The 11,097-nt window shown below is 42.7% G+C and overlaps 1 protein-coding gene across 2 annotated transcripts in view; it reads right to left on the reverse strand.

Annotated features, from left to right (window-relative positions):
• The window catches only part of tafa5l (TAFA chemokine like family member 5, like), a 77,884-nt gene extending 67,753 nt beyond the window's left edge, over positions 1-10,131 (reverse strand). Inside the window, exon 1 of one of the 2 annotated variants that reach the window (XR_013792939.1) lies at positions 9,183-10,130. Coding sequence is in view for 1 of the 2 variants with exons in the window: in XM_079557780.1 (XP_079413906.1) it covers positions 9,183-9,279 (97 nt within the window). In the remaining variant the exon portion in view is untranslated. Of the gene's footprint in view, positions 1-9,182 lie in introns of both variants that reach the window. The other variant, XM_079557780.1, reaches the window with a different exon arrangement.
• Between the last annotated feature and the right edge of the window lie 966 nt (positions 10,132-11,097).

The following is an 11,097-nucleotide window of genomic DNA, read 5'->3' on the forward strand; positions in this document are numbered from 1 at the left end:
TGAAATAAACTTAATCAAACAGGGAATGATAGGGAGGCCAATATGAGGTACTGTTGAAAATAGGGAAACTCATGAAATCAATGCTTTCTGTTTAAACTATTGTAAAAACAAATGTTACTTGAACCTCATAATACGTCAAAAATCGAGATATTACTCCTCAACTCATTGTTCCTGTAAAAGGTACAGCTCTCACATCAGGTACACGTAGTTTTTATTTCGTTTTTTTCTTCATGTTGACATTTTTAGAGCTGCACTATGCATTCTTCTCTATGAAAGACCCAGTGGGACTTCAGAGAAGAAGGCGGGAAAAGGCCTGGGATGAGATGTCCTCTATTTGCCCAAATTTAATTCTCATGTCAGGTGTGTAGACTCCCTGCCCACAGGGAATGACAAATTGAAACTTCTCATACCGGGCGGTAAGGAGGTGCACCCTTGGGAGACAGCCCAAAGTCGACAGCACAAGATTGTTTCACTGGAAAGCAGTGCTGCTGTGTCACTTCACGGGACTTCAAGCCTTCTAAACTTGCTTAAATGCTGTTGTGTGACAGTGTCTGGGGCAGTTTTAAAGTCAAAATGAGAAATATTTCCAATTGAAAATATTTATTTTGTTTTGGGAGTACTACTTACTGTATGGGCGGTGGTACAGCGGTTAGAGCTTATGTGCTTCAAAGCAAGAAGGTCCGGGTTTGATTCCCACCTGGACGGGGCCTTTCTGTGTGGAGTTTGCATGTTCTACCCATGTCTGTGTAGGTTTTCTCCGGGTACTCCGGTTTCCCCTACCACGAAAAACATGCTCAATAGGTGGATCCTCCACCCAAGTGATTCTAACCATCAGCCTGGCTCCACATCTGGAGATGGGTCCCCGGGCTGCAGTCATCCATTGCTCCTTACGGATTACTCCAGCAGCATCGAAGGACAGGTCAAATGCAGAGGACAAATTTTCCTACAGGGAATATAAAGTACACCTTGACCTTAACAAAGTTTACTAATAGTTTACTACTGAGCAGCTAACTAACAAGCTTACTAATAGTTCACTACTACACCACCTTCTACAAATAAACTACAGCCGCAAGTAGAACGCATTAGTCAGCTTACATACTCTTTGTGGTTTTACTCAAAATGCACCGCATGTATGTATCATTGGATCTGGGTTCTTTCTAGCTTGGTTTATTTTACAATGGCTCCGATAGATTTCTGTCTTGAATCATCAGTTCATGCTGCAGAAATATTACAATGTAGAGTACACAGACAATTGGTTATGGCTGAGCTGTGGCTGGAGGCGCCAGGAGCCAAAAGCAAACACTATCTGTGCAGCATGTAATGTGGAGAGGACACTGAGGCACAGTGAATCACTTCATCTTTTACTCCATTCCACTTCCCCTGTTTGGATGCAAATGCACGCAATCAGCAGCCGATGACTACAAGCTCACAAGATATGCGCAAATTGTAATGGTCATAAGTGAGAGTTTATAATGCATACAGCAAATCGAACAGGAAATAGAAAATGACAGCACAAACAGTTGGGAGAGGCCCTCTGCGATTAAGACACTGCTGTACAATGTACAAGTTTTAATAGAAATATTTGGTGTTATACAAGTCAAAGTATGTTCACTTAGTACCAAGGAGCTGCCTTTTTCAATAGCCTTTCTATCAAATTCTACAAATCTCTGCAGGCAGGTATATTACACCACTGCTCCTTCTTTACCATAAAGTGAAATACTTCCTTTATTAGAATACTTAGAGAGCAGAATGAAATGGCCCTGCAAACTGAAGTTATTTACAGCACTCTGTCAGTGATGGCGCCGGTTCAAGCCACAGCTCTCCAAAGAGAATAACAATGCATTGACGCACAGAGCAGCTACTCGCTCAGCCACGAGGGAGGTCAATGCAGACGAGCCAAGATGAATTCGTAGCCGACTGTGCATTGATGAAATATGAGCTTTGTGTGCTGCCAAATTGATTTAGCTGTAAAAATTCCTTTCATTTCGTTCCATATAGATGCTCGTGCATTTACCACTCCTGCCCATCGTAGCGAACTGCGTACGATTTGCTTACAATTTACAGCCAAGGTCATAATCAGAAGCGGCCCCTCCGTGTGCATGCCTAACACGGCTTGAAGAAGACTGGAATGGAAATGATCATTTTCACTTCTTTTCACTTCAAAAAGCTGTAATTCTCCACTGCTCTGATTAGTTTAATGCTTGGATGGAAAGGGGCTGTTCAGTGAGTTAAAAGAGAATAGCAACCAAAGAGTTTGAAATTCATCAGACTGATGTCCTGTGAAGACTTCCACTCCCACACACCGAGCAATGTGTTTAAAATTAACAAGTAAGCGTAATAGCAGCCCTGGTGTTTTATCGCCATGAATAATGTCTGGTTTGATAAAGAAGTATCACCTAACTGAAACATAATGGCTGAAAGTGTTGGCCTATATCTGATTGACATAAAATGGCCGGTCACCAATCACAGTTATTGATGCAGTCATTCAGAGTGGCACATCTAGTGTCTGTTAATCATGTTTTGAAGGTCTCCCTGGCAACTTGTTTGAACTACTATCTTCGCGACTTCGTTTCACCCACTTAAACTCTTAACCCCCACCTGAACCAAGCACATATTCTCCAGATTGGCTTTACCCGAATTTAAAAGCTCTTGGAACAAAGTGTCAAAATAGCTACAAAAACAGGGGGGAAAAGCAACAAAACGTTTGACAAAAATAAGACAAAAACAAGGATGAAAAATGCAACAAAAGAGCGGCAAAAATTGACGAATATGTGATAGCTCTCTCCAGTCGTCCAAGCTCATTCCTGTTTCAGCCGCTCATCGCTCAGAAAAAAACTTAAAAAGACCAGGGACCTTTTTAAGCTCCCTGGTCAACCACTCAGCCGTTTCCCAGCCGTGCTACGACCGTCCTCCACCCCTTCCTGCGCCTGGCCTATCCTCAGCTCTGCTTGTCATTAACTGGCCAACACACACTCATACCGCCATTCTGTCTCTGTGAGTTGTTTCAGGTTGCATTAGAAAATGTGGGGGGAAAAAAGTCAAAAGGGACAACAGCACAGCAACAAAGATCCATTTAGATCAGTATTGTAGGTCTAAGCTTTCAAATGTGGTGCCACCCTGGCCTGTAGGCTGTAAGCTACTGCTGAATGCGGGCGCGGGTTATTGCCTGTGCCGCTCGTATTAGTTGAAGTTATTGCCTATTATCAATCAGTTTAGTTTAACTTTAGAGACTTCACGTTATCGTGATTCTTGTCCCAGTGGGGAAATGTCTCCTCGTGATTTGACCTCTCGATCAACTTGTGTCACCGGGCAACTTGTCCCATTTCCAGAGAGCAATTTGGATCGTTTTTTTCCTCACCGAGAGTTTGGGTCTCTCAGTGTTTTAGAGCTAATAAGAGAGGCCAGGCTAAACTGAGGGGTCATGGTCACATATGGTTTGGGCATGCTCGATGGCAGCTGCCTGAAGGTGAGTAAACCAGAGCAAAAACTCCAAAACATACCAACTTTCGTAAATGTTTGGTTGTCAAGTGTGAGTCAGCTGAAGACCTTGACTATAGGATGAATATTAATCATCTAAAGACTAAGTAGGTATCTTAATCATTGACTAAATGCCATGTGTTTTGTTGTTTTGGCTGGAGGTGAAAAAATCTAAAATGACTGGGGAGCATCGGGTCGAATTTTGTAGGGAGAGTTGGGCCACAGAGAAGACATTGATGTCCCACACACCTATTCATAAATATACCCAACTGTGCTTTTCTGGAGTGACTGAAGAAGTGGTGGATGGTCTGTTATTGTGGATCTTCTGTTTTGTTTGCAGAGTTGGGAAGACAAAAAACTTATTCCAGTCACTGTTCTCATGCTGCTTTATCTAGGAGGTACTGACAGGTCTCCTCATATATGTTTCCTGTGGTCATCAAGTTCTGTATTTCGACGAACACCACATAGTTTCCTATGTGAAGGACCTGTTTCATGTAACTCTTACCAAATAAACCATACACATACTTAAAGATGTTATCCTGTCATAGATAAATGTTAAAGTATCTACCCTTCATAATAGTGACCCAACCCTCCCTCGGTAGTAAGCTAAGATATGTCTTATTATGTGAACCAACCCACCGCCAATGTTCTACCATAAATGTGTTTTGATCAACTTCTTTCGCTATTATCACGTTAGGCTTATTCAACACATGACTTAGTGACACAGCATTGGCACTGCCCATATGAAATAAATGAAGCTCTTCCTAGTGCAAGTCAGTTGAAATTTAGTGGCACAGCTTGTGGACATATTTCATAAGAGCCTTGTCATTGGCATCGACAGCTTGTGCAGCCAAGCCCTGACAGGATACATGTGCTTCTCCTCTGCAGGACAGTTATTTACGTCCACAAGCACAGATTGGATCGCTCAAACAACTCAACGTGACACGCTAATTATGACATGTGCCCAAAATACGAAAGCCGTTTGCAATAGAAAGAGTGACTTTAATTCTCAATGTTATTCTGGGCTAAAGCTAACAATAAGGATTCCCAGGATCTTTTTTTTCAAGCTTAACAATCAGTTCTAACTCCGAGTCAGATAAAGCTGATAAAAAAAATGTGATTCCTGTTGGTTGCTCCAATCATGGTCTGTTCCTCTCTCTCCGTCAACATCAACTAGCTCTGTCCTCTCATCTCTCCCAAAAAGTAAATAAAGAATCTCTTGTGATAATGTGATACACCTGATAAGTACATAAGCACCACTCGGTTCTGCTTCAATAGCTACGATCAACTGTGCAAGTACTTTTATGCAAATACATCTCTTGAATTTCTCCACGCACAATACCATAAAATTGAAATATGTGACTATGTACAATTTACGACAGTGGACAGCGGCCCAATCACGGCCTCTTGTTCCACTAAATATGCAGCATGCTGAACCACTAGACTGTCAATTGCATCACAGTCACAATGTTAAGTAAGTCTGTCAATAAGGCCTGATAAAACCTGCAGGATTTACATGCCACTTAAAACGATGTGAGAAATGTGCATGGCAAAGCACAGTGTAGGCAAAATATGAAAATCCACAATTAAACGTTGAAATTAAAAGATATTCAACTAAGATAACTTTCACTTACCTTCTTTAAAATGAGCTGCACATTTATCTGCCCACAAATCAACATGTATTTTTTTTTATCACTGGGAACATTAAACTGCTTGGTGAATGAATCAATGTGTTAACAGTGCCCAAGCAGCAATGAGTTGACTAATGAACAAAAAGGGGGAATGAACAAATTAGCTCGTGCAAGGAACTGGCTTCTTCGACACGGACTGAGTGATACTTTATTGATTATTCACCGGTCTTGCCTTGGCTTGTGGTCCACTGCAGCGAGAGACAGTTAAGCAGAGATCAAATAAAAGATTTGTGAGAGATCAACAAACAGCAAAGTGACTTTCTTTCTCAGAACCCCACCGCGATTCTTAAGAGAATCTTTCACAATATTAGGCTTGCGATTGTAGGAAAGACAACAATGATTTTATTGCAGAATTAAAGCAGAACTAATTAAGTCATGCTCCTAGAGGCCATAAGCGCCACTGCAGGTGTCGTAGCATTTTTACTCATTAATTGTCCATGAGAGTAAATACTATACTGACAGAAAAGACAAAGGGAGAGAGGGTTTTTGTACATCCAATCAAGCAATGGAGATAATTTCTTTCACTCAAACTTGGCTGTTAATACTGTTTAAGTGGCGCTAGCCCGCAGTTAGCTTTGCCTGCTAGCCTGTTAGCTTCTTCATGATTCCATTAGTGTGTATTGGTGACTCCAACCCGGTGCAGGCAAAGTTGCAAGTGCGGTTTTCTGGCCAGAGACCCCATTCGGAGATGAAAGACCCACCAATCATCCCATTAACACTTGTATTACCCCCAGAGGGACTACGAAAAGGATTTATTAGGGTAAACAAGTTACTTAGTTCTTCTTTAAGAGTTGAATGTGTCTTGAACAGAATAAAGATCTCGTTTACTTCCATCCTCATGACAATTCCCTTTCCCTCGCCAGCACGTGTGCTTCCTATTTCAGGCAATGCGATGACGGCAGGTTAAAGCCATGGCCAGCGGTATGCCTATAGCTCCAATTTGCTGTCGAGTATTAGCAGCACACTTCTCTGACCCGCACACACAGTGGTCCCAAAGGCTCGTGGTCGACAAAGCAGAGAGGGCCTGCCACTGCTCTGTGACTGCACCGCTGAACCGGAATGTGGTTCGGCGAGGAAATCCAGGCGTTTCCAAATTTATTGTTGAATAAACTAGCAATGTGGCGAGCGCCTGACAGGCCATTTATTGTAACGGGCACTGGCCCAATGGTGTGCCTGGGCAGGTCGGCTGTGCTTTGATTTCCTGTCTTGGGAGCGGTGACAGATGAGCTATAGCAAAGGCTCTCTTCACCACAAGGCCTTACCTCGCTGCCCACCGCCCCGGTACTCTCACTTCAGTTTCTCTTGCTCTTTCTGGTCCCTACGGAAAGCTGCAATCTTCTTGATGGACAACTGGTGGATTTCACTTCAATTTGCTCGACATCAAACTAAAGCCGGAACCACAAATCACAGACTGGTTCTTAGACAACTTTTATTCAACCTCAAAACATGGAAAGTACTGATGACAATGTAACGTTGTAGCTTTGTTGTTACACTTTTTTTCATTCCACAGTGATATTACTACTGGTCTGTTTGTCTGTCTCTTGTACTGCAACATTGTGGGGCAGAGCCTATGTGGGTGTCACATAATAACGTTAGGGTTTCGGCCATTGTTTTTTTCAGCTATGTCAATTGTAATTATAAATTTTTTTGTTTTTTTTTTACAATGCCTTTCCCGCATCAAAAATATATCTGGAGTGGTGTTTTGCTTCATTTGTGCTTATTTCAGTGATCTTACATAATAATTATAATATAATACCTTTAATTTATAATGCACTTTACATGCAAATATCTCAAGTGCTACAAAGGACAGAGACTCAAAAAACCAGAGACATTCACATTACAGTTTATATATTAAAATGGGAATCAAAAATTCTTCCTAAAAGACTCCAGGGTTTGTGGGGCCGATGTGGCGGGAGGGTGTTCCACAATGTAGAAGCGGCTGCTTGAAATGCTCTCTCTCTTATTGTCCGACGATTTGTTTTTCGGGACAGAGAGAAGGTTTGTGTTTGTGAACCGGAGATGCCTGATTGTTTATTTTGGTCTCGCTTTTTTCCACTCAAACTCATACTCTCATCCATGATACACCTTAGCTTTAAAGCCAGACACCTTTACCAAACTGATTCTTTCCATAATCAAATTGTCCCCTGTGCACATTACCATGTGTGTCAGTGGCGATCATCGTTCTCTATTCACAGCAGTAGTAGCACCCTCAGCTATAGTGTCATGGAGGTTGAAAAGCCTGTAAAAAAGCCTGATAAAAGACCTGTAACACGACCTTAATGTCAACTTTTGTTAAAAATGCGAATGCTCGTATGCTCTTTCTCTTTTCAGCCTTCAAAGGAAGGACATAACAATTACTCCATGCTCCATTCTTAACATGCCACTCAGAGCTCGGAGGAAAATTCAGAGCTATGGCCATAATGCTGCTATGACAATCCAGGCAAACAAAAGCAAGCCGCATTTCTTCATCAAATATCTACAGTGACAAAGATCAGTGAGCATTGATTAAGCAATTTTCATACAATAAGGCCGTAATGAGACCATTTTCAACTGAAAATGAGTCGATAACGAGCGTCTGAAGGAGGAAAGCAAGGTTGCTGTTCACAAACGCCAAAAGCTATGTTCAGGGGCTGCAATAACAGGCTGGTGACAAGTGTTTTATGAAGAAAAGCATTGAAAATTAGAAGCAAAGGGGCACATTTCAACACACAAGCAGTTCATTTTTCACACCACTGTCTACTTTTATTCTTGACACGTTGCCAAAGACATTGATGTGGGCACTATCCGCCCTCCATGGCGGTAATTATGCTGCTGGCTAGTGCTTGATTAAAAGATCTAATCTGCAAACTTAGTGTTCGACATCTCCCTGTGAGTCTCAGCACTTTAAGCTAGTTATAGCCCTTTATAGTGACACCATGTTTAGTCATGGAAGGCGGCCAATGACATGCAGGAAAAGTGTGCCTGATTTCTTTTTGTTGTTTGAAAGTGTGATTGCACAATTTGATGTATTATTCAAGTGCAGACAACTTGAATGGGTACAGACCGAAGTTACAAAGCTCTCAGTGAATGCACAAGGACGATCTGCAGCTGAGAAAGAAAAAATCATAATGGTGCATCTGGATGAAGATTCGGCAGAGGCACAGACACATAGTTGAAGCAGGTAATTGTAATTACAGAGCTTTTGAAAAAGTGAAAAGTATGAGATATTACATCAAAGAAGACAATTTGGTGGCCGTAAAGTAACTGATACTGAGGTGAGATGATTAGAATTGTTGATAAAAGGATGAATTGTTGCATAAAAAAATGAATAAAGGCAAGTGATAGCTTGTCATTATTCATCTGCAGATCCATAGAGTTAAGTATCACATGTTAGATGCGAGGTGTTTGAATTTGAATAGAAAACCTTTTCCTAAATCTTCAGCTGATTTGCCTTAAGATGTATTCATAATGTGTGAATCATATACTCAATCACTACGTTTTACATGTGAGCCAAATCGGTGGTGGATATTACTCACTCTACAATTGAACATATTTATTTTGTCTGTTTTGCAATCAGTAAAAAGACAGCATAGTCAACTGGCTTAAACTCAGTCCTGTCACAGCGTTCAAAAAATCCTTCAAATGGCAGAATAATGGGATACAAATGTGCAGACTCACAACCACAAACCGATCACATTCATTACCAGAGCAACTCCATGGGCCAGCCTCATAAAGAGGAGACAAGTGGCCCTTTGGTCTGAATCTTACTATTGTAAAAAGAACAATTGAAAAAAAAGTCTTAAAGTTTTAAGGCCTAAACATTTTTTGCATTTTAAATCATATATAGATAGAATAGGCAGCCTAGAGAATATCCATTAGTCAAATACAGCACAGGCTATGGTGGAACAGTAAAGGGTCACATTGGCCGCTTTGTACTTTTCTAAAAAAAAAAAAAAAGCCTCGGACCACCCGTAGTACTGCGCCCCTGTGGAACTATAAGCGCCAGATCAAACTAATAGCTCTGCGTGGACTTACCCTCTCTGAGCAGATGGGAGTAGATGAGCCAGAGGAGCAGCAGGCAGCAAAGTGACGCACCTCCACCTGCGGAGAGCGTCTTGACTCCAGACTGCATCCTATACCTTCACAGCCCGGTCGGCGAGCTTATCCAAAGTTTGCGCTCTCGGTACGGTTTCAAATGTCACCCAAACCTCCGAAAAAGTGGCTAATCCAGTGGCGTCTCCGCAGCCTGTCGTCGGCATCCATTTTGAGGTTCTAAAAAAAAAAAAAAAAAAAAAAGGAGAGGAGAGGGAGCAGATAGTAATCCCCCCCCTTTTTTTTTTTTAAATACCTCGGAGAACAGTAAATCCAGTCAGGTTTCCCCCCCCAAAACACACTAAGAGCTACAGTGTCACCAGTCCTTTCCAAGGCGCCAGCCACAAATACTTATTTCTTGAATGGTCTTGTCACCAGCAGTTTTGCGTAATCTCTCCCCTCGGTGGTGCCGGCGGTGCTGTTCGTGAAGTCAGCACTAGCCCCCCAAAAAACGTCTCCCCCTTTCTAATTCTCTTCCCTCTACATCCCCAACTTCTTTCCCGCTTTCACGTGAAGTCCTAACATTGTACCTGGATATCGAAACTTCAAAGACAGAGGTGGGAGGAAAGAAAAAAAACAGGCTAGTGGCACAAGAAGGGTCGTAGAGCCAAACCCCGCCTGATGAAACCGCTTCGAGGCGAACTTTATCGTGCCAGCGCCGCGTCACCTGTGCGCCCCGGGGATGCTCTGGGAAGCTGGTGGGGGACGGTACCTCGCTTTTCGGACGACAGGAGAAGTAACCACGCACAGAGTAAGACCTCCGATCAGTGTCGTTCAAAGAAAGGCGGTGTGGTTTTGCCTTTGCAGCCGATGCCACGGAGCGCGGCTGTAGCCGAGTTAGCTCTAGAGTCCACTGTTTTCCATCTGCTCTCCTCCCTCCCTCCCTCACTCCCTCACTCCATCACACACACACGGGTATGGGCGCCCACCGCACGCACGAACACACAGCGTGCCCTAATTCCTCCTCCAAAGTGGGAGAAAAAAAACTTTAGGCTCCGGGCTATACATCCTAAACTGTTACTGAAGCCATGATGCCTTTTTGGGTTTTTTTCTTTACTCTCGGTCTTGGAGATGTCCTATCCGAGCCCATGGGAGAGCAGCAGCGCACCAGGCAGCCTCTTTCCTCCGCGCTGACTTCCTCCCATCTCCACGTTTTCCAGGTCTGTTTCGTGCCCTTGAGAGCTTTGGTCTATATAGTAGGTCCTAATATCTAGCATACGGGTGGGCGCTTGAAATTGTGAGCGCACTCATCTTTGGACAGAGGCAAGAAAAGATATGCTATTTTTATTGCTCACTATACTTATGCCCTTTAAAGAATAGGGCACATTATTAGTGCTGCCACTGCTGGACATGACATCAGTGTGTGAGTGTACTTGTCCCAAGGGTGGATGTTGCTAAAGAATCATGGGCAGGGGGGAGCAAGGAGGTCCATGGCTATTTTTAAGATTATGTGCTAAAAGAAAGGCTGCTCATTTTAAACAATATTGGCTTAAAGTTGGCCTATATGACAGAGTATATTTGATAAATATCAAGGCATTACAGTAGCTACCAATGTAATGTCCTGAAACAAGTAAACGAGCTGTCTTGGACTTCTACTTTTCTCATACTTTTTAATTTGTTCGCACCACATTGTGATTTGTCCCTCTGACCGCCCAGACAATTAGACATTTAAAGGAACAGACCACTGTTTTTACATACTGAGATATTTTCCTACCTTAGCTTAGACGAGATGATGCATAACTGTCTGGTCTTTGTGCGTTCGCTCAGTCACGCAAATAGATAGGAATATGCTGGGAGAGGCTAAACGCTAAGAACGTCTTTGGTCTGATTGCGTGACTGAGCGCACGCACAAAGACCA

Source organism: Gobius niger, assembly GCF_951799975.1.
Source record: "Gobius niger genome assembly, chromosome: 6".
Lineage (NCBI taxonomy): Eukaryota > Metazoa > Chordata > Actinopteri > Gobiiformes > Gobiidae > Gobius > Gobius niger.